This window comes from Pelodiscus sinensis, chromosome 2 (assembly GCF_052426305.1).
Source record: "Pelodiscus sinensis isolate ZL-2025 chromosome 2, ASM5242630v1, whole genome shotgun sequence".
Classification (NCBI taxonomy): Eukaryota; Metazoa; Chordata; order Testudines; family Trionychidae; genus Pelodiscus; species Pelodiscus sinensis.
The window spans coordinates 172,889,558-172,914,372 of record NC_143053.1 but is presented as its reverse complement, the minus strand read 5'-3'; the positions used below and the strand labels follow the sequence as shown (position 1 = coordinate 172,914,372).

The window sequence follows — 24,815 nt, the reverse complement described above, 5'->3', positions numbered from 1 at the left end:
GGAGCAGCTTTTCTCGCCCCGGAGGAGGCGGGCAGCAGGACCAGGCATCCCGCAGCTTCAGTCCTCCGGGGCGAGAAAATCCCCGTTCGTAACTGCGGATCCGACATAAGTCGGATCCGCGAAACTCGGGGACTGCCTGTACATCATTTTTGTGCCGTGATTATAAGATCAGGATCTGACACCAGCTGGAAACTAATTTTTAAAGTCCCATTCTATTTTAATCTCTTCACTTTTCATATCAATTGATGGGATGGAAGGTTGAACAGAATTACATTTTTATAATTGTTACATATTCTTCATTTTAATAAAGGTGAAACAATAGTATTTGTAATACCATCTAGTCAGTCATCCATGATTACAAGTGCCAACTAATTTATTTCACTTGTACTATACTTCAACCCACCAAAGGACTAACAAACTAAACCCAAATTTCAAGCTTTAGAAGAAAAGTATTAAAAAGCCTTATGCAATGTTTGAAATTATTTTAACGATGAGGGTCTGATTTTTTTTAATTAAAAACAACATGTTCAGGTTGGACCTTCCTGGTCTGGTACCCTTGGGACCTTACCGATTCAGAACAAGGGGATTTACTTGACATGGGGAGGTCCCCTGCTATTGTCCTAGCTTGCAGCCCCTTCCTACTGCCAGCAGCTTCTGGCTATGCCCAGCCCCACTGTCCTTGGGTTCGGGTTCTGGCCCTAGCCCCCCTGCCACTGACCTGGCCACCGTCTAGGGGCTAAAGCTGCCCAATATGCCACTTGCGCTCCCTCCCCCACCTCCTAGCTAAGGTGCCGGTCCCTCCTACTGTGTTCCTGGCCCCTCAGCCAGACATCCTTGTCCCTTGGCTCTGGGGTCCAGCATCATCTATGGTCCAGCAGCATCACGTATCTTCCTGGACCAGAGAGTTCCAATTTAGGGAAATACAACCTGTATAGGACACAAACCTGAACACTAAAGTGCAGTTGAGCTTTCTAATTTCTGCGATCAAGTTGAGTTAATCACACACACACACACACACACACACACACACACACACACACACACACACAAAAGGTAAAATGGTACACAATGAAACAGAGTTCACAAATGTCATAAATACATGGTTAACACAAGGTGTAAGGCAGTAAAGAATCAGAACTCGCATCTTTAGTTTTGTTTTGTAAAGGGAGCTACGCCCATTGAGGCATGATTACTAATTAACCACATTAATAAACTAGTAATATTATAACTAAACAATTTTAATGTATTTAAAAAGCCCTTATTTTAGATATCAGATTTCAGCTGACTAGCACTGATTCTTATCTACACTGTTAGGGTATATCTACACTACAAAGTTAATTCGAACTAACAGACGTTAGTTCGAATTAACTTTGATAGGCACTACACATACAAACCGCTAGTTCGAACTTAATTCGAACTAGCGGAGCGCTTAATTCGAACTAGGTAAACCTCATTCTACGAGGACTAACGCCTAGTTCAAATAAACTAGTTTGAATTAAGGGCTGTGTAGCCACTTAATTCGAACTAGTGGGAGGCTAGCCCTCCACAGCTTTCCCTGGTGGCCACTCTGGGCACCACCAGGGAAACTCTTCTGCCCCCCTCCCGGCCTCGGAGCCCTTAAAGGGGCACGGTCTGGCTACAGTGCTTGTGCAAGGTGCAAGCCTGCCAGCACCCAGCCAGCAGACCCTGCACCTGGCACGGCACGAACCAGCCACCCGCTGCCACCCAGCCCTCCGCCTCTTCCCGGGACCAGGCTGGCGGCTCCCGGGAGCCTGCTCGGGTCCGCAAGAGGTGGGCGCCCGCCTGGTCTAGTGCAGACATCATGGACCTCATCCACGACCTCCGCACTAGGCACAGGCAAGTGGATGTCTAGGGCAGGAGAGCTGCCAGCCTGGCCACCCAGGAGGAGGTTTGCATGAAAATCAAGGTGGTCCATTGAGACCCCCGACCCTGAGCCCTGAGCTTAGAATGGCCGTACTGGGTCAGACCAAAGGTCCATCTAGCTCAGTAGCCTGTCTGCCGACAGCAGCCAACACTAGGTACCCTGGAGGGGATGGACCGAAGACAATGACCAAGCCATTTGTCTCGTGCCATCCATCTCCAGCCTTCCGCAAACAGAGGCCAGGGACACCATTTCTACCCCCTGGCTAATACCACTCCATGGACCCAACCTCCATGAATTTATCTCACTTCTCTTTAAACTCTGTTATAGTTCTAGCCTTCACAGCTTCCTGCAGCAAGGAGTTCCACAGGTTGACTATTTGCTTTGTGAAGAACTTTCTGTTGTTAGTTTGAAGCCTGCTACCTATTCATTTCATTTGGTGTCCTCTAGTCCTTCTATTATGGGAACTAATGAAGAACTTTTCTTTATGCACCCTCTCCACACCACTCATGCTTTTATAGACCTCTATCATATCCCCCCTCTGTCTCCTCTTTTCTAAGCTGAAAAGTCCCAGTCTCTTTAGTCTTCATATGGGACCTGTTCCAAACCCCCGATCATTTTAGTTGCCCTCCCGTCTCCCACCCTCTCTCTTCCCCTCTCCCACCTCCTTTTCCCAGTCTCCCCAAGTCTTAGCTCAAAATCCTTTTTCTCTGTATCACAGACTTTCATCTGATATTTTCTCATTACTATACCTTTTTATGCTAATGTTATGTTAATATTAGATTGAAAGATTTTTTTGGCCTTGAAATACAAAATTCATATGCAGCTTAGAAAAGGTCAAAGGGATAACTATTCAAAATGCATTAATCACTTTCAAAGAAAGAGGTGCTTTGATCATTCTCAAAATATTGCCTGGGGATATATACACACTGACACTGTATAGCTTCCTTTTCAAAGGCTAAATTTTACACTAATTTTTAATTGAACACAAATCTCAGTAAATAGACTAGACTAATTGAAGCTTCGCATTTAGGAATGAATTGCCACTGAAATAAACATTTTGGAGTTTGGCTCATGATTAATGTTTTGTACCTATATTACTAAGGGACATTTATAGAGAAAGGAAAAGTGAGATCGCCAGAATTTGATTAAAGCATAACAGACTCCTGGTCTGTTTCATATTATTTCACAAAGACTATTAACCTATGTGGTTGTCATACCTGTAAACTGACATTATTATTTTACTGTACTAAATTCTGTAAAATGTGATATTAGTGAATAAAAATACAAAAAACACATTCCATGAATTTTTTTATTTAACTACATATAAGTACATGTGAACAACTGGCATAAACCCCATAAAAATACAGTAACTTTTTGTGCTAAAACACTATTTAGTTACAATGTTTATAAAGAAAGGTAGGCTTTTTACTGCTTTCTTGAAACTCAACATTTAAAACATATCTCCACTCCCAAGCCCTTTTTAGTGATCCAGTTTCTTTATAGAAACTTTACCAAAAAGTTTATACAAAGTTAAAATATATTTTCAAACCTTTATCTGCATCCCACCCACCAAAAACAATTAAAAAAATCAAATACATAAAATACTGATCAGCAGTAATATCATTTTATTCCACTGTTTTCGCAATGTTCAACATTTTATTACTACTGTCACATGTAAAAAAAAAAGTTTATTTCTTCAGAATCTACTGATGCTGTCAAGGCCAAACATCCAGTATAGCCATCTAGACCACAATCATGTGATTAGGCTGCTGACTGAACAGTTAACATTGATATAGTCTCAAAAGTTACAAATCTATATCACTTGTGATGCTTTCCAGTGGCTGTAACATATGGAATTTATAATATCTTGTTTGTTAAGAGTCTGTATGGTGTCCTTGCTCTAGCATAAGTGAATTCCTCTGTGAAATTAAGTCCTGTACCTTTCACAATATGGTGATAGAAATAAGGAAAAGCTTCAGAGCAGGAAGGAAAATTGCACTGTCCATGGTCAGACAATTCAATTAACCTATATTTAATATTTGGTTTAGTGATTGAATTTACACAATCTTTTGACTAATCTATTATAGTCAGGTTTATTTTGTTACAAGGTGTATTCAGTATTATCTGAATAATTTTAAAAATTATTTTGAAAAACCAATATTAGTTAAATGAAGCTAGATGGCCAATGTACAACAGAATACTTAAACAGGCTTTAATAGATGGGGAAAGAAAATGTGATAAGAACTAGATGCAGCATTTCCTACTGAGTTGAGATGCAGCTCTAGCACTATTAAATCAGTGCAGAGTTTATTCTACTACCTCTCTAAAGCTATATAAAATCAAAAATAAATGATAGATTTTGACTAAAATATTTTTTCCTTCTAAAACTTTACATGTACATGTCTAATTGTTTTGAATGTTCTGGAATGTTAAAATCCTTTGGCAATCACAGGCTAAGCTACTGCACAGTTGTAGATATTCCTGTTATTGCTTTAATCATTTTAAAAATTAATATTGAAGTTATGGTTCCAAGCACATGCAAAGTACACATCTAAAGTGTGCTATTTCAAGATTGTTTAAAAACTATTTCCATTTAAAAAGATAAACTTAAAGCCATGACATGTTTTAAAGTGATATAAAACTATCAGCAATCTTTCTTCAGTTTCTTTTAAAACCAACCTAGACACAGAAATGGCTAATGAAATTGTATGACTTCTTCAGAAATGTGGGATCAATGTCACATTATTGAAAGAGGAATACTGGGAGCAATCATACTGTGATGGTGATTTGAGAAGTCTGCTGCTAAATGTTATAGCACCATCCGTTAATTCCTAATTACTAGCAACAATGGTTTAAATAATCTTGCTTTGCTAAGACTGAATGACAGCATTGTTTCACAATCTGATTGGTTTTGAGAACTGTAATCATTTTCTACAGCCACTGTAACTCGTTTGGATCAGTATTGATTAGTGTGTGAAAACATGTAATCATTTGCATAGCAAACCTCAAGGGACTAACCCTGTAATAGAAATCCAAACGGTCAGTTCATGGTACTTCTATTGTCAAAATTCCTTTAAAGTGACAAAAAAATAAAGAATACACATTTCATTGTTTTAAGCGGAGTATAAAAGGTGTTTGATTTAGAATTTTTATACAGTTACCAGTTAAAAAGTTGAAAAAGACGGACAGTTCTTTGCACTGAAATGTTACTCCCTTGTAACCTTCAAGACTCTGTAAATACTGTTCTGGAATACTGTGTTGAAATACGGCCTAGGGTCCTTACTCATAAGGTTACATAAAGGAGTTTTGCCAGCATTGGCAGGGTCTTCCACATCCCAAATCTCAGGCATACTGCAACCAGGCCTAGAATATATTTGAATATATAAACAAAAATAAAGGACAAGTAAGTAAATGTAATCAAGGAAACATATGGCAAATTTATTTTATAAGCTAAGAGTTAAAAATGACTGGCCCAGAAAGGAAAAACATGGGATTCTGAATTCTTGCTTCTTTTTGATAAATTATGGAAACCTCTTCTTTAAAAAGGCACCTCCCCACCTGCCTTTACTTTGGGAATACATGTCAGATTAGAGAAATTGTGAAAAACCAGTTTCCTGCTTTTCATAACTGCTGTACTTAGAAATGGACTGCTCATGTCTAAATCTATTTTAGATGTGCAGTCATTATTGGAGATTGTTTACTCCCTTCTCAATATGCATAAGGTTGGCTGTGATCTTGAATGCTGGGCGCATGCATTGGTATATTAGTTGCCGCCAGCCGTACGGTCTCTCAGTTCCTTCTTGCTAGCAACTCCAGAAGGGCAGGAGGATGGGTAGTAGAAAGGGCATAAGCAACACATCTCAAAAGAACAACAGTTAAAAATAAAAAGTAACCAACCATTTTTCTAAATGCTTGCTCATCTTGATCCCATTCTAGGTGTCTCAAAAGCAGTATCGATGGAAGTGAGATTGGACTTCCTGAGGATGAGGCTTGTAGCACTGCACTGCCAAAGACAGCATTGTCTTGAACTTGCTGAGTAAATGCGTAACATGATGTGAACATCTACAGAGATGACTAGGAAGCAGCTCTACAGATCTTCTGGACTGGCATGTGTGTCAGGAAGGCCACAGAGGATGTTTACACTAGTCTAATTAACCTGCACAATTACTGGTAGAAGCACGTTTGTGAGCTCATAGCAGTAGCAGATGCTGGCTGTGATCCAGGATGAAATCTTTTGAACAGACACTGAGTGACATTTCCTTGTGGCTCACACCTGCGTTGACTTGCAAAATGGCTTTGCCCTGTCAACATAGAAGGCTAGTGCCTTCCAGATGTGCAGGGCATTCAACCTGCATTCTTCCAATTTATGAGGCTTTGGAAAGAAGACATGTAAGCATATAAACTGGCTGGTATGAACTGGAAAATAACTTTGGGAAGGAATGCTAGGTACATCCACAGCTGGACCTCATCCTTGTAGGATACCAGGAGAGCCAAAGATTTGAAGGGAAGCTCAGTGAGCCATGACAGCATGAGATTCAAGTCCCAGGGAGCAACAGAATCCCAGACATCAGGGTAGAGACAATCCAGACCTTTCAAAAACTGGGCTGTCATGTTGCGAGCAAAGACCAACTTGCGTTGGCACGGAGGGTGAAAGACTGAAAAAGCAGCCATGTGGACCTGACTGATGACAGGTACAACCCTTGGAGGTTCAGTTGCAGAAGATAATCCAGAATAGCCTGTAGCAAGAACTGTGAGGTCTGGCTATCCTTTTGACACCCAGCATGTAAACGTTTTCCCCTTGGCTAGATAAGTCTCTGCGGAGGAGGATTTTCTGCTGCCCAACACCATCTGTTGAACCTGGCCTAAACATTCCTATTCTTCCACTTTCAGTGATGCAGTAGCCATACTGTTAAGTGCAATGCTACCAGGTTTAGGTGCAGAAAACTGACAAGGTTTTGGGACTGCAGCTACCCCTCTAGCCAGACTTGCTGTGGGGCAGCTACCAAAAGACCCAGAGCCTGCCAAACCAGTGCTGTTGAGGCCACATGAGGCTATGAACACAACCTCTGTTCTGTCCTGTTTGTTCTTCAAAAGGATTCTGTGGATCAATCATACTGGTGGGGAAACATACATCAGGGCCCGTGATCATGAGAACAGAAAGGCATCTGGACAAGGAGCCCATGGCATTTCCTGTTCTGTTAGGACAGGGGTGGCTAACCCACAGCTCACGAGCCGCATGCGGCTCTTCAAAGAAAAAATTGAAGCTCCCACACCCGTGGCTCTGAAAGGTGCAGTGTGTTTCTGTCTGACAGCAGGAGTTGCAGAGTCCTGTGCAGATTTCAAAATGGCCACCTTAAATATGGAGATATACCATCTCATAGAACTGGAAGGGACCTTGAGAGGTCATTTAGTCCAGTCTCCCACCCTCACAGAAGGAACAAGTACCATCCTTGACAGATTTTGCCCCAGCTCCTAAATGGCCCCCTCAAGGACTGAGCTCACAACACTAGGTTTAGCAGGCCAATGCTCAAACCAGTGAGCTATCCCTCAAAATGCCTGGGGGTTTTTTTTGTTTGTTTTCCCCCTTGACCAAATGACAGCCGGGGCTTTTTTTTATTTTGGCTCTTCATTTGTAACAGGTTGGCCATCCCTATGATAGGACATGAGCAAGTCTACCTGGGGAGTTTCCCAGGTCAGTGAATTATACTGATCACCTCTGATTGGAGCACCCACTCATGGCAAAACAAGAAGGTCCTGCTGAGGTGATTTGCTATCACATTCCTGGGCCTGGGCAGATGTACAGCTACCAGATTAATGGTATGCTACAATGGAGGAGTTCTTGGTAAAGGGCCAACAATGTATCTCCACCCTGCCTATTCATGTAATACGTTATGACAGTATTATCTGTGAGGACCTGCATTACTTGCCCATCAGGTGGGGCAAGAAAGCCTGGCAAGGTAGGTGAACTGCTCTATGCTCCTTGATGTTTACATGGACAGCCACATTGTACTACAACTAGCAGGTCCACATGCTGAGCTTACCCAGGTATGTTCCCCACTCCAGGCCCTAAACCTTGGAGACCTGCATCAGTGCTGGGATCAGGGTGGGAACTCTTGCCAACACCAACCAGGGATGAATGGACCTGGTCTAGAACATGAATGACTCCAATCATATTTGCAATGACTTATGGGTGGTTCTTCACATGGGAGATCAGGACCAAGAGGGCCTGAAAACACACTTCCAGAAGTAAGGCTCTGGATTGTGTGGAGTTGAGAATCACCCCAATGAACTTGATTTGTTGGACTGGCCTTGAGGTGTATTTTTCCTCATTTATCAACAGGCCCAGGCTGCAGCAGGTGGAATCTGCCAGACTAAAGCTCCCAAGACTAGCCCTTGATGAGTCAATCATCATGATATAGGAAGATATGGATCCCTCAGTACCTTAAGTAAGAGGCCACTGGCATCTTTGGGGCCAACACCTTTGGTGAACACCTTTGGGGCCAATGAGAGATCACAGGACAGCATCATTAATTGGAAATGGCATCTGCTCACTCTGAAATGGACACATCTGTGAATTTTTAATACAAAAATATATGGTCTTCAAGTAAAGGGCAGTGTATCAGTCTCCCAGATCTACGAAACAGAAGGAAGAGGCCACGGAGACTATGTGAAACTTCAACTTCTTGAGACTTGTTGAAGCATCACAGGTCCAGAAAGTAACTTGGGCAGTGTTGGAATCCTATGGAGTGGATAGCAGACTGATACGGTTCTTGAAGGATATCAACGATAATGCAGAGTCAGTGGTGGGAACATGCGGAGAGTTGGGAAGCTGGTTTATAACGAGTAGAGGTATGAAGAGATCTGATACCGCCGAGCATCTTCATCACACATCTAGAGAGAGCGATGGACAAGATCAAGGAAGAGGTAGAAGAGATATCGGTGCACAGGATGAGAATTAACAACTTGAGGTTCACAGATGATATAGTTATCATCAAGAAAGATGAAGAGAAGCTAGCAAGAACGGTGCAGGTGTTAAATGAGAAAGGGAAGCGGTATGGACTGATTATGAATATCAATAAAACAAAGACAATGATATTTGGAGATAAGAAGATAGGAAGGAAGATCAGTGTAGATGGGATCAAACTAGCGAACATAGAGAAGTTCACGTATTTGGGGAACAACATAACATGATCTAGACTGTAAGAAGGAAATAGCGACTAGAATAGTGAAAGCAAGAGCGAGTTTGAAGGCGATAAATAAGAACTGGAAAAGTAAAGCGATTAAGCTTAGGAACAAAGCTGAGCATCTTGAAAATGTGCATATTTAGAAGCATGTTGTACGGATGTGAGACATGGGTGATAACAAAAGATTCGAAGAGAAGGACATTGGATGCAGAAGGTCACCAAGGAATTATATAGGAAGATACAGCTGAAAGAGAACCTACTGCAGAAGCTTATACAATGGAAGTTACAGCTATTTGGGCATATCTGCAGAATGAACAACGAGCGAAAACTTAAGATCCTGGTATTCGGCATAATGGATGGTCCGAATAGGAGAGGCAGACCCCACAGAAAATGGATAGATGATATAGTAGATTGGTGCGGAGCTAGTCTACAGAAACTAGGCCACTCTGCACTGGACAGGGAAAGATGGAAGGAAATAATGAGGGAGGCATCGGATACCAACAGGCATTGAGCCCATGGTTGTTGATGATGACAACGACTGCTTCTTGGGGGGCATTGATCTCATCTTGGTGCCTTGGCTGTGGGAGACCAGCGGAGCTGGTAGTAAGAGGCCCCAGAGATCAGGAAGGCGAGTGGCTTTGTCAGCACCCCGGAAGGCACCTCCAAGGGGTCTTCCATGACCACACTCCATCACATGCCCCATGCACTTCAGTAGGGCCACTATGCTGGCCACTGGCCATGTTGCCAAGACAGCACCACAGAGATCGCCACAGCCTTGGATGCCTACTTATGCCGATGATGCTTCAAGCAAGGGGTTGAATTACCTCATTGTACCAGAGAAATCCCCTTCTGGTGACCATCAAGGGACTGTCAGTGCCTGCGTCTGGCAGATAACTATTGCTGTTGAACACCAGCTTTGAAAATAGCAGGGCCAGTGCTGTGATAGAGACCTTACCCACCATGTGGGGGACAGGATCTGTGCTTAGATGACAACTGGTGGGAGTGTGAACAGTGATAGTAACATGGTAACTGGTACCTTCCCCTAGGCAATCCATATAGAGAGGGCAGAGACTGCAATCGTGGTGCCAGTGATCTAGGCCAACCTGCAGAAAACCTGGGTTCTGAAGCCAGAGATTTGCAATGAATAGACAGACCATTGTTTTGGTTCTGGGCATCGGCACCACTTACTTGCCCTCTGGGGAGGCTTGATGGCTGACTTGGCTTTGTAGGGAGCCTTTGCCACTTCCTGTTATGTGGTGGCAGTGGTACTGGTAGAGGCCTCTGATCCCTGGACATCAGGAGAACCTGGGAAAGCGTCAGCTGTGCCATAAGCCTGAGTCCCCTACCGCGCCTGGGAATCAGTGGCAGATTCTTTGGCTCGGTTCCCCATTGGAGAAGCACGTCCATATGGCTCTGGTGTGGCTGAGTAGCCTAAGCTGGGTTCTTTGCATGACATCCCATGGCCTTTCATGCTTGGTTCTGGGGACCTGTCTTCCTTGGACTTTGTGGGCACTGGCAACAGAAAGCTGTGCTGGATAGAGTCCAATACAGGGACTACACACTGAGGCTGAAATGCTAGGGGTAAAGTCTTGCTAGGAAGGCTCAGAAGCCAGGAGAGAGCAGCCTTCAGTAGGACATCCCTCAAATAGATGTTGCACTCTTTCTGGATCCTGGATTGAAAGATTTTACAGATGCAACACTTACCCTTCATATGCAATTCCCTAAAGCACATCAGGCAGTTATAATGGGGGTCACTAACATGCATAGGCTGTTGCAGTTAGAGCAAGGCTTAAAACCCAGAAACCAGAGTCAAGCAAAGTCCCTATTGGGAGTAACTTCCAATGATATAGTTAAACTTCTTAAAAACAACTATAAAACTATTTACAAGGTCCTAAGACTCGAAGACAGTATAGACAAAACTTATAGCCCTTGTTAAGCAATGAAAAGGCACTCTGACTAAACACCATAAGTAGCAAGAAGAAATTGACAGAGCATATGCCAGCAGACACTAATATATCAACATAGAAGTATGGCCCTCAAGAAGGTGCCACAGCCAACCACATGGGTAGTGCTATCTCTGCCAACTGCGCACATGAGAGCACATGCACATACAGAATGGAATAGATAGGAGCAAGCACTCAAAGAAATTATATTACAAGATCGATGAAAAAAGTATGGAGTCAAAAAAGTAATTTGGATTTGTAACATCTATTTAATTTCAGTGATTAATTAGCATTTTGCAGAACAAATTCAACACCTTTGGACCTAATTATACATACACATTGGCAACTGCTTTCACAGCATAGTGATCTGTGTTTGGCATTAGCTTTAATTGTATTCTAGAGTTATGCTTAAGGTTATAATCCTAAAATGTTCATAGGCAAACTTAACTTTACACATATGAATGAAGGTAACAGAATTACTTGGTGAAGAGTTACTTGCACATCTCAAGGATCTGGACACAAATGTATTTCTGATACTTAATTATGATTAAGAATAAATGCAAATTCAGACTGCATATCTAGCTCAAAATTATCTAATATCTATGGTTCACATGCCTGTAGGGGTGTTTGAACAACATACCTTGACATAAAGAGGTACAATGACTATGAAAGTTCTCAGAGTTGTCAAGTCTGTATTTCTATCCACACATTTCAAATCTATGTGGTGGCTATAGAGCCTGGCACTACATTAATTCATTTCAGTTTAAGAACTTGTGCTAACTGTGGTATCTCCAAGTTCTAATGACATAGTTACCATAATTCTACCACCAGTCTCCAAAATCCAGAGACGAGATCCAGTATAACCTCAGCTATACTTTGGACAGAATGTTGATTCTGAATACCAATACTCACTTAGTTCTTCTTATACACCATGACTCTTCTAAAATGTAATAATTCACTCCTAGTTTTAACAATTCTTTTTTCACTTCTTTTGCTGGTTTTCGACTATACATGGAATACACTAATTTAGTTCTTGCCCTTTAAAAGAAAAATCCATGAAAGTTTTTAACAAATAGGATGAGAGGGTGGGGAGAATCAAGTTATGTAGGATGCATAAAATACCCAGCCTGAGATACTATAAGAGAGATATTAAAAAAAGGCAGAAACCACTTTGTTAGAAAAACATGTAATAAAATTATATCTGTGTTAGGGTACTTTGGTTTAACATTTATTAAGTTATTTGTTCTTCTACTATAGACATGGCACCAGGAAACAATGCAGCTTATTTCATACCAAATATGCATCATGTGTTGGGGGTAAGAAGCAACGACTTTCTACTGAATTGGCCTTAGGGATGTTAAATTTAGTTTAATAAACTAGATGATGGAATTTCCGTTGATTAGTCAATAAGTGGGAGAGCCACAGCAAGGTTAGCTCCCATCCCTAGAAACTAATCCTGCTGCGGCTCATGCTCTTTCAATTTGTAATAAGGGCTTCCTTAGATTTGTAATAAGAGACTTCAAAACCAAATAAACAGAACTTTTTTCTTTCAGTTACCCAACAGACTGAACAGAACAAGATTTTAGTTTCAAGACAAGAAAGGATAAGCAGAATCACCAAAATAGGAAGCCTGGAATTATGATCCACTGTTAATGCACAGAAGTAATGTGAATAATCATTTAATAACCTTAACAGAATTTTACTTTTCTTGTAAAAGAGAAGGTTGGTGAAAGTCTGAAGACATGAAGTGAATCATTCAGAATATTCTCCATAAAATCCTAATAGTCTAGCGCTTATATGATTGTGGAATGGGGAAGTAAGACAAATAGCTTATTTTGCAGGCTTCTCCCAAAATATTAAGTCTCTGATACCAAATTCAGTTTAAGGGGATTGTCTGGAGACAGAGAGCACATGGTTATAGTTGGGTTTTATGGTGATTCAGATAGCTTTAATAATTTTTATGCCATACTATAAATAAACCAAAGTAAGTATTACTATGCTTTCTAACTCCATCATGCTGTGGCTGCCCAATTTTTTGCTTAAATTAATTTGCCTACTTGACTGAAAGGATCCAGTACTGACCCCATCTTACTTCTAGAAGAGCAACTGCAGAGCATTTGTTCCTAGCTTCTTTTCCACCTGACATAGTGTAATGCTGGTGTACATATGACTACGAACTTACTATAAACAGGTGGCAATATCTGTGAGCTCCCTTTCCTTTATTCTCTTTCCACAAACTTGAGTTGCCAAGATACTTGGCAATAAGATGCAAAATGTTGCAACTTTTTAAATAAATGAATTTCAGATGCCAATTTATACAAAAATGTATGTCCTGAAAATTCCATGGAAAAAAATTAAGCCATAAAATACCATATGAAATGAACTGGCTAAAAGAGTCTGCATAAAATTTGAATAGTCTTAATAAAATAAGTTCCTAACTTTATAATCAACATTTCAATATTATTATTTAATATTTCAAGAAAACAATCCTTGCTTACAATATCTAAAAAAATAAATCTGCAGTCTTGAAAACTGGCCTGTTCACTGAGACAAGGGAAAACAGAGCAATAAGACATAGATTTAGCAGGATTTGCTCCAGACTTTGTAATTACAGAATATTTTTGAATACTGAGGCTATATCTACACTTTAAATGCTATAATGGGACAAGTGCAGCTGCATCACTAGACGTCTCCTGTGTGGAGACTTCCTATGAGTGCTTTTCTCATTGATATAGGTAATCCACATGCACCTCGATAGTAACTCATCTAGATAGTAACTGCCATTCTTTGAGATGAGTGTCCCCATGGGGGCTCCACATTAGGAGGGTGTGCTGCCACTCAGCCTTAGAGGGGAGATTTGAGAGCAGTGATCTTTTTAGAGGAATTTACTGTGAGGCCTGTTTGTTTAAGGTGCAGAATGTAGTCAAGGATGGTAGGTAAGGAGGATGTTGAAGGAGCCACCCGGTGGCGTACACATCATGTTGAAAATCTTTTCCATTTCTGAAGGTAATTCTTACAGGTGTTCTGTGCCCTACTGTGTAGAAGGACCATCTGTACTTGTGAGTAAGTCAACTCTAGGTTAGAGAACCATCCATGAGCCATGCCTTCAGGTGTAATGAGTGGAGGTTCGGTTGGGTGGCATGGGGGCCCAGATGAAGAAGGAGATCCTCGCTGTAAGGTAGGTGGATCAGTGAGGCATGAGACATTGCCACTAGAAAGGGGAACCATGGTTGGCGTGGCCATGCTGGAGCTATAAGTATCAGATGGGCCTTGTCCTTCCTTGTCTTGTGAACTACCCAGTTCATTAGGGGTATGGGAGGAAATGCATAAATTAGGTGGAATGTCCAGCTGATGAGGAAGGCATCCTCCATAAATCCCTTGCCTGTACCTGCCCTGGAACAGAATAGGGGATATTTTTTGTTAGATTGCGTGGCAAACAGATCTATGGTAGGGTAACCCCACAAACAGAAGATGTCTGCCAATATGTACAGGTCAGGAGGGCTCTGATGAGTGCATCTGTTTTTATATTCAGGGCACCTGGAAGGTGCACTACGGTGATAATTAAGTTGTATTTTACTCACCAGTTCCAAAGTTCTATGGCCAAACAGTATATTTTGCCTCTGTGCAAGACGCTTGAGATCGGGCTCCGCCCTGAGGATTTATATAAAACATTGCTGCGACATTGTCTATGTATAGTCTGACATGATTGTTGGTGATGAATGGCAGTGATTTGATGCATGCATTCCTGACTGCATGAAGTTCCAGGATGCTTATGTGGAAGTTTTTGTCACTCCTGGACCACAGACTCTGGCACGTATGAGTCATAAGTGGATGCCCCATCCTGTATGAGATGTATCTGTCATCACGGAGACAGATGGTTCTGGTGGGTGATGGGAACTCCAGAACAAAGGTCCATGGGCTTAGACACCAGCATAAGGATTCCTTTACTATCTCTGGGAGGACTAGGGATTTGGATAATGGATGGACATTGAGTTTGTAAACCTGTCTCAGCCAGCCCTGTAAGTATCTCATGTGCAAGTGCGCATTGTTGACTATGAAGTTGTACGCTGCCAAGTGCTCCAAACAACTAAAGGCATTTGAGTGCTGTTGTGTGGGGGCTAGATCGTAAGGTATTTACCGAGGCCACAATTTTTTGGAAGCAGTCCGTAGGGAGGGATGCTCCTATAAATTGTATCTTTTGTGTAGGAGACGGTGTCGATTTGGTTTCATTCACCTGAAGGACAAGATGTCGGAATAGGTGTCTTGTGACCGACAGAGAACTGCAGGAATCGTTGTGTGAGTGCGACTTGAGGAGGCAGTTGTCCAGGTAAGGAAATATGACACTTTGTTTTCTCAGATATGCTATGACAACTGCTAGAACCTTTGAAAAGATTCTTGGGGCCATAGAGAGTCTAAATGGAAGCGCCTTGTATTGGTAGTGTTGAGAATCTACAACAAAACTAAGAAAACATCAGTGAGCAGGGTGGACGGCAATGTGAAAGTACACCTCTTGCAAGTCGAGAGACAAGCAACAATCGTCCTGTTCCAACACCGGTAATATAGTGGCAAGAGTCACCATCTTGAATTTTTTTTTTCAACGAATTTATTGAGGCCCCAAAGATCTAGGATAGGTCTTCAGCCTCCCGATATTTTTTCTATCAAGAAGTAATGGGAGTAGAACCCCTTGCCTCTAAATAGTGTGGGGAGTGATTCAATCTCCCCTATGTGCAAAGGGTGCTCTATCTCTTCTTGAAGTAGAATCTCATGAGAGTGGTCCCTAAAAAGGGACCAGGAAGGGGGCTGAGAAGGGGCCATGAACACTAAGGGAATATGGTAGCCTTTTTCAATTATTTGCAGGACCCATCTGTCAGAGGTTATATGTTGCTAATTGTTAAAGAAGGGTAGCAATCGATGATGGAACAGGTTTGCTTGCGTCGATGGCATTGGAATAGGTGAGAGGCTCTCCTGACCCTCGACCTGATGTTCAAATTTGCTTATTGGACTGCTGCGACTGTTGTGAATTGGTAGGGGAAGGGTGGCGCTGTTGAGTACTGGCTTTGTTCTGCCGATGTTGGCCTTGTCTGTTGTAATGTGTGCATACATGGAGGGTCTTGAGGTCTCAGGTAGGGATGATACCTATATTACGTTCTTATAGTTGCCTGGTTGTGGATCTGCCAAGGACTAGAGTATTACTCTGGAGTCTTTCATGGAGTGGAGAATTTCGTTGGTGTTAGCTGCAAACAACTTCAGACCATTGAAAGGCAGGTCTTCCATTGTAGATTGAATCTCTCTGGGGAATGGAGTGGAGCTAAACCATGACACCCTTCTCATTACTACTGCTGTTGCTGTAGATCGTGCAGCGGCTTGCAATGCTGTTCTAGCAATCATGTGACCCTCCACTACCAGTGCTTTGTACTGTTGTCTCTTAGCCTTGGGAATATCTATGGTAAAGTCATTAAGTTTGGTGTAATTTTTGTAGTCATATTTGCTTAATAAAGCTGTGTAGTTCGAAATGTGAAACTGTAAAGTGGAAGATGCATATATTTTGCACCCAAATGAATTCTTTAGCTATCGCAGTCTGATGGAGTAGACCGATAGTGTTGCTGCTTGGATTTTTATTGTGCAGCCTCCACTACGAGGGAATCAGGTACTGGGTGAGTAAAAATAAATTCAGATTCCTTGGGTGGAACATAACATTTCTTTTCTGTTCTCTTACCTGTAGAAGAGATTGATGCCAGAGTTTGCCATACTGTATCTGCCAGTTCCATCATTGATGGATTAATTAGCAGTGCTTTTGACAGTGTTACTGAGTGCAATAGGTCAGTTAACTCATCCTGATTTTCCACAACCTTCTAAAGAGGAATGTTTAATTCGGCAGCTACCCATTTAAAAAACTCTTGGAAGTTACCATCATCTGAGGTAGTTGGAGCTCGGGCCAGAGATGCTCCCTTCACTGGGGGGTATCATTTTGGTCCAGAAAGACTGCCCCTTCTTGTGTGGGTGGGTCCCCTTCTTGTATTTGTTTAGAAGGGGGATATTGCATTCTGTGTTGTTTCCAGCCATGCTGGTGTATCTGATAATATTGCCATTTGTCCCAGTATTGCCAGTGGTGGTATGGTTCGGGCGGGGGTACCCAGGGATTGCCATAATATGAAGGCATATTCCGAAATCTGGAAGAGTAAATAGTCTGATCTGGGTAAGGAGAATTATCTGGGGAAAAGCTGTAGCCCCCTAAGGTAGTGAGGAAGTTTGTTTTTTGGCAGGCTTTTTGGTTCCCTGCTGTTTATGTTCCTCAGGCTGTTGGCCCTGGTCAGAAGCTGGTCAGAGAGTTTTCAAGTAAAAATAGCTTGAGGTGGAGGTCTCTGTCCTTCCACGCCCACAATTTTAACTTTGCACAACGAGGACATTTTTGGTAGATATGCTGCATTCTGAGGCAGTGGACGCATTATGAATGGCCATCTGATATTAGAATAGGCTCTTTACATGAGGGGCAGCGCTTAAACCCCAGTGAGCCAGGTATGTCTGTGAAAGCAGTCAAGGAACAGCAGGAAAGGATTAACTAGGAGAAAAAGCCTTATACTAATCTCGTTTTTTTTTAAATACTAATTAACTAACTAATTACTATAATTACAACTAAACTAGTTTTAAGCAGAGATAATCATGAAGACAAAGACAAAGAAGCTAGGATGCACTGTTGAGTCTGTCTGTAGCCAGAGGCAGTAGAGAAGGAACTGAGGAGTGGGTTAAGGGACTCTCTGGAGGTAGGGAGGGTTCTAGAGTGGACATGGGGATATAGCATTTTCCTGGGGAGCACAGGTTCAAGTCCTGCCCACCTTGGGAGCAGCCAGTGCATACATGCATGGCCCCAGGGACACTACTCTCAAATCTCCACTCTAAGGCTCAGCGGTGGCACACCGATCTAATATTGAGCACCTATAGGGACATCTCTCTCTTGAATATATGGAAACTCAGTCAACAGAAGAATTTTTTGTTGATCTAGGTATCTGCACCACTAGTTATATTGGTTTTACTATGCCAAAGTGGTGTTGGATTTTTCATATCCCTGAGCGATGCAGATGAATCAACTTAACCTTGTAGCAGAGACCAGTCTTAAGTCTCAACCTTTAGCATGTTTTTACTACTTCTGACCCACAATGTACTGTTGTCCTTCAACTTGTTCACGAGTATTTTAAAACAACGTTGATTAGTCCAACAAAAATTGACACAGAACTGCATGGATTTTTTTTTAAAAAACTGTACTAGACATCATGATCATCAGTCTTATTGTACATTACCAGACCCAAATAGGTAATGTTAGGGGAATAAAACTGAACTTAGAAATTTACCTCAGCCCTGCATCTTCATAATGGGGATGATTTACAATAGGTCGAAAGGCAGACAACTTGACACTTGCCATTGTGGGCATCGCTCCTGCAAAAACAGCATCTGAAATATACAATGAAAGACTTATTTAAAGTTAGGGATAATAAGAAAAAGGGAGAAGAGATTTTCAGTTTGAAATACTCAAGCCAACACAGCTGTAGGGGCAATACAGCAAAATAAATGTAAGAAAGGAAAGAACATTGCAGTTAAAAAAAAATACTATCTATGTGGCATCCATGCAGTGAGTGCTGTCTAATCAGATCTGGATATCAACAATAAAATCCCAGAAAAAGACTAAGATAAAGACGCTTGAGATGAGCTATCACAGTGATTGTTCCAACTCTAGCCATGTATAGGTAGAAGGAACTGATGACAGATGGGGTTGCACCAACTTAAATAGCTTGGGGAGGATTTAAGGAGCTGGAGAATGCAAATGCAGCACCTATAGGTAATTCTAGGAAAAATTCTCTGGCTTTGGGTCACTGGATACATGCACCCCTGAGTAGAATATATGTCTGCACAATAGAAGATTCTCAGTTAACTCTAAGTGAAATACAAGGACCGTATTCCAACATTTCAAACGTTAGCTAAAAAAGTGTTTAATCTGTGTCAAAATCCATATAACGTGTAATAGTACAACAGTATTTTGAAAAATGCAGTTAGCATTTTATTTGACTTAACCTTGATTCAATTCCAGTATCTTCCTGACTTTTTTTTAACAGTTTATTGCTAAAAATTCCTTCAGTTATTGCTAAAAGTAAATAAGGACATCACATATAACTAAATAAATAGTTTACCTTGTCTGGTATTGGATTTTATCCATTCTAAAAGTTCTTCCTGTGGTAAATTACTAAATTCTCCCATGATGTTCCATTGATTCTGAAGGTTTGCTGATCCTTCAATTGCCATTATTGCTAAAATAGCAAAGACCAGGATTTTGGGCTGGATTTTGACAAAGAGCCATCCGAACAACTGAAATATAAAAGCCAGTTAATTCTCTGATTCCTACAGTATTACACAATACTCATGTCTTAGGATTTCAATAACTCTAGTAGAATCCTATCAAGGACATTACAATGAAAAGATTTTTTAGGGCCCAGTCCTGCTCCGGTTGACATCAGAGGAAATTTTGCCATTATTTCAGTGAGAGAAGGATTAAGACATTAACAAGTATACACTTAGGTTGACGCCATTGTAGTACATTGCTCCTACTTTTTTAATTCTATGTAATAAGAAAATACACATTAATATAACCTTAAATTTGCAGTGAAAAAGTCAGGGAATTTAGCAATGTCAGCTTCTATATCTCACATATGGTGTATTTTATATTCTTGTCAAATGAACAATTCAGTATACAGGCAGTCCCCGGGTTACATGGATCCGACTTACATCAGATCCCTACTTACAAACAGGGTGAGGCAACCCTGCACTAGCTGCTTCTCCCCAGCAGACCAGGGAGACGCGAAGCTAGTGCCCCCCTCCAGCAAACCAGGGAGACGCGGAGCAGCTTTTCTCAGCAGACACTTCTGCTTGAGAATAAAGGACTGAGGGAAGTGAGGAGTGGGAGAATAAAACTGAGCTCTGGAGAAATGTTTGGCTAGAGTTTCCCCTACAATATGTACCAGTTCCGACTTACATACAAATTCAACTTAAGAACAAACCTACAGTCCCTATCTTGTACGTAACCCGGGGACTGCCTATAGATCTGATCATGTTAAATGTATTACATAAAAAGATAAAGAATAAGTAAACTTTTTTAAAGAACCTAGAAGCAAATCAGAATGGCAAAAATTAATGGTACAACCTTACTTTTACATTACATTCACTCTTTCCCTCTCCTACACAGAAAAAGATTGCCATTGTTTCAACAACAATGCAAATGGTTTGAAACACACTTTGAAGTGCACACCTCAGTAAAATGAATACTGGGGAAGGAAACAGGAATTCTCTTTTTACTGCTTTATTATTTTGCTTCATCAAGGACATTGTATCCCAGCTATACTTGACCTTATCCCCCAAGTACTCACAAAACACATCCCTTAATTTTTATTGTCAACTCGCAAATTAAAAAAGTGGCTTTACACTTTATGCTTATGATGCTCATTTTACACACTATTTAAATTACTTGGCACTACCTGAATGCATTCCCATTAAACAGAATTTATGTAATTACTGTACTATTAAAGCAGCAGGAATTACCAATCACAGTTGTTAGGTTAATTAATTTCCAATTAAGACCTCTCAATAAGCCTGTAATATCTCATATAGCACATGCTTAATTGAGGGAATATGGCCAAAGCACTATCCTTCTAAAGCGTACAACATACATCTCTCAGAGAACCCAGTTCCTTCCCTCTCCCCCCCCGCATCTCCCGAGTAATCTCGCACAAGCAAAGAAAGGCACTGGAGCATTCCTTGTGCACAGTGTACCTGGCCCCAGTTGGGTGCAGCACAAGGGTAGAAGGGCAGTCATAGCTTCTTGCTATTTTGGACATTAATCAAGACCACTAGTTTACGTAATCAAAAGGAAGCAACCTGCAGTCTGCTGAATGAATGTAGCATAACGAGTTTCTTATATAGACGTAAGACTCTATAACAACATTTAGGCTATGTCTAGACTACATCCCTCTTTTGAAAGAGGGATGTAAATTAAACAGATCGAAATTGCAAATGAAGCTGAAATTTGAATTTCCCATGCTTCATTTGCATAATGGCAGCCGCACGTTCTTTTGAAAGTGAGTATTTCAAAAATGAAACCACTGTCTAGATGCAGTTCTTTTGAAAGAAAAACCCTTTTTCAAAAGATCCTGTATTCCTCAAAAAATGAGGTTTACAGAATCTTTCAAAAAAGGGTTTTTCTTTCAAAAGAACCATGTCTCAACGGTGGTTTCACTTTCAAAATACCCATTTTTGAAAGAATACCCAGCTGCCATTATGCAAATGAAGCACAGGAAATTCAAATCCCAGCTTCATTTGCAATTTCGATCTGTCTTATTTATACCCCTCTTTCAAAAGAGGGATGTAGTTTAGACATGACCTGAGAGGGTCATAATTTATATCAGTTTCTTAGGGAAGTTACTGCTCTGAGAGGACCATGGTTACAATAGAGAACAAAAGTAAGCAGCTCAACGTCTAAATGCCAGAATACCACACAACCATTCTATGGACATTTATAATTCTACTAGAAGATTGACCTGGCATTGCTCAGGTCCTTAACTCAAATAATTTTTGGTTTTACTTAATTTAAAACATTGTTCTGGGATGGAGCTGGGGATGAGGACTACCCTGGGGAAAGAGGATAACCCCAAACCTTTCTCACCATAGCAGATTGGGGCCAGGTGAGAAGTGCCTCTTCATAGCTGCTGCAGCAGGCACAGTCAAGGGAGGGGTGCATATCCTCTGGTTGGGGGACGCACAGATAAATAGACACACTTAATGAAATATATAGTAAATAGCTATTCCTTTCCTTTCTCCACCTTACTTCCTGCTGATGGTCCTCACTCTTATCATTTAAGAGAAGTTCTTGAACAAATAAAATCAGACAGACAGACATACATTTCTAAAATATAGTAAGACTAGCCTCCAAAAATTAAAATGTCATTTCATATAAATATAACATGTTATTAACCCATTAATTTAACTGCTGATCTGTTTTAGCAACTGACAGCTCTTTGGTAGGTGTATTAACAGCTACAGGGCAAACTTCTTAAGACAGTTTGCTGAAGAATAGCTCAACAGCATTCTCATGAATAATGGAAATCAACTAAAATAAGGGATTAAGGAAGAAGAATGTATGCCTATTTTATACAGAATTTATTGTGAATAATTTTTAAATCAGTGCCTACAGTTCACAGTGATGGATACAACAGAAACATGGAGAGAGAGAACAAAAGACTAAGTTTATTTGATTGATTTCCTGGTTCAAAGGGCAACTTTTATGTCAAATAACAGTACATGCCATTTGTATTACTAATGTAGAGACTGATGAAGAAACAACTTTAGAATGTCTATTTTGAGAACGTTAATGGAAGTTTGTTAATTTAACACACCAAGAACTTGCAGAATTTAAAAAATTATAAAAAAAATCTCAGGACATGAATTTTGTTTCCATTTTAAAGTTATGGGGAAAATGGGGGAATATGAGTCTATACAAATGTTTTTGTAATCTTAACATAAATAACTCCTTGGTCTTTTCTCCCATACATTCCCCAAGCATGAAACTAAAAAATTACTCACAAATATCTATGTTTTCAAGTTGCCAGTACACTTGACAGACGAAGAGCAGGGTGACAGTCAAATTAAGATTAAAACTTGCACTCATTTTGGGTGTCCAATTTGAGACTACAGGTTGGACCTCCCTAGTCCAGCACCCTTGGGACCTGAGTAGTCCCAAACCAGAGAGTTTGCCGGACCAGAGGAGGACAACGCTTCTCTGTTGGCTGCCAGCCCCACTCTAGGCTATGGGACTCCCCAGACCTGGGCTCCCCACCCTGCTGCCAGCCCCATACCGCAGGGGCTCCCCATGGTGCCTCTCCATCTATCAACTAAAGGGCTATCTGCTCCCTGAAAAACTGACATTTCAATGCCCTGCTTCAATGCATGACTGTGTAACAACTTGTCACAAAATTTTAATATGGGCAAAATGTATTTCCCCTCTAGCTTTTCTCATGGAAACAGTTGCACTGTTTAGATGAAAAAAATTAAACAGCCTGAGACAATCTGGCATAGAAAATTTCCTCTCAACAGTTAAAATTTGGCAAAGTTATAAAGCAAATGAAAACAGGGTACATACTGGAAATATCCAGGCCTCATATGTAAAGCCAGTGTAGTTGGATACCATAGCAGTGGTTCTCAAATGAAAGTCTAGCAAGTCCTTCCTGGGTGTCTGCAATGTCCTGGTGCTGAAACCTGTTGTCCCAAACCCCAGTGCCTTCCCTCAATGGGGTTGAAGCCAGCAGAACACTCCACCCAGAAACCAGAAGTGGCACGGGGCAAAAGCTGGCAGGTGTCCACCATCCCCAAAGCTGGGAGTGGTGCAGAGTTGAAGCCCGCAGGCCTCCCAGCAAGCCAGGAATGTCTGGGAGCCCCAACACCCAAACCCCTACTGAAGCTGGACCCGCATTCAAAGACTCCCACCCACACACAGCCCATAGCAAACCCCCCTAATCTCAACTGTACAAAGCCCTTAGCTAACTTCCTGCCTGAACCCTGAATGGTTTTCAAACATTTTGAGCTGAGTCTCCTCTTTGAGTTATATTTTTAGTTGCATCCCTCCATAGCCCAGGTAGGCTGGGTAGACTGATGAGTTGAGTCAGGAGATGGAGGTGGTGCTCCCTCCCTGGACTCCCTGTGCAGAGCTGCCAGACTCCTGCCCTGAAGGACCCAAGCAACAATGAGTAAATCTTCTAATACATATTATCATTAAAATATTCAGCAATTATGAATAATAGAGCAATTTATATAATTTTGGATAACCAGAGAACAATGTGTTACAGTAATATTAAGGCTTGAGAGAATTGAAGGATTAAAATATATCTTACCTGTTTTGAACAAACCAAAGAAGCCATAATGCACATGTGAGGAGTCAGAAATAGTTTCAGTCTCATAATTAGGATGCCAAGTACAGTAAATGCCAATAGCTGCAATGCATGATATATCAGCTGCCAAAAAATATATAAATGCATAAGCTAAAATGTTGATCATTTGATATTCAGAACAAATCTTTGAAAAATACAAGAGTTTAATAAACTATTTAAGAGTTTATTTATTTATTGCCAAAGTAAAATCATCTTCCAAATTCAAACAATGAAAAAAATAAGTTGGTTAAAGAGAAGTTAAAGAGAAGCTAGATAATTTCATGGAGGTTAGGTCCATAAAAAGCTATTAGCCAGGGGATAGAAATGGTGTCCCTGGCCTCTGTTTGTCAGAGGCTGGAGGTGGATGGCACGAGACAAATCGCTTGATCATTGTCTTTGGTCCACTCCCTCTGGGGCACCTGGAGCTGGCCACTGTCAGCAGACAGGCTACTGGGCTAGATGGACCTTTGGTCTGACCCAGTACAGCCATTCTTATGTTCTTATGGTTTTGTTGTTCTTCCCTGGGGGTTGCGAGGTTTTTAGTTTTGTTTTTACATGCAGATAGAAAATACAAACAAGTGGGAAAATCTACATAGAAGGAATAGCTGGATACATGGCTGGATATGCAGGAGGCCGAGCTGCAAGACAAGCAGTAAATGATGGATCTAGGATTCCCTGCAAGACTATCTCATATATCACTTGAGAAAAAGAATTAGTTATTTAACGTATCTAAAAGATTTAGTGACCCAGAGATGAAAGGCATGGCAAATTATCACCATTATTAAATGGTGAACCCAGGGACAAGGACAGTCTCTCTCTCATTCATATATATCTGAGATTTGTC

The 24,815-nt window shown here is 41.2% G+C and overlaps 1 protein-coding gene across 2 annotated transcripts in view; it reads right to left on the bottom strand.

Annotated features, from left to right (window-relative positions):
* Positions 1-3,176: 3,176 nt before the first annotated feature.
* DPY19L1 (dpy-19 like C-mannosyltransferase 1) overlaps positions 3,177-24,815 on the bottom strand; it is a 124,178-nt gene continuing 102,539 nt past the window's right edge. For both annotated transcript variants that reach the window (XM_006124053.4, XM_006124052.4), the window contains 5 exons: positions 23,936-24,055; positions 19,193-19,367; positions 18,359-18,458; positions 11,925-12,050; positions 3,177-5,248 (listed from right to left, as the gene is read on the bottom strand). In XM_006124053.4, the coding sequence (XP_006124115.3) occupies positions 5,092-5,248; positions 11,925-12,050; positions 18,359-18,458; positions 19,193-19,367; positions 23,936-24,055 (678 nt within the window). In that variant the 3' untranslated portion in view covers positions 3,177-5,091. The remainder of the gene's footprint in view (positions 5,249-11,924; positions 12,051-18,358; positions 18,459-19,192; positions 19,368-23,935; positions 24,056-24,815) is intronic.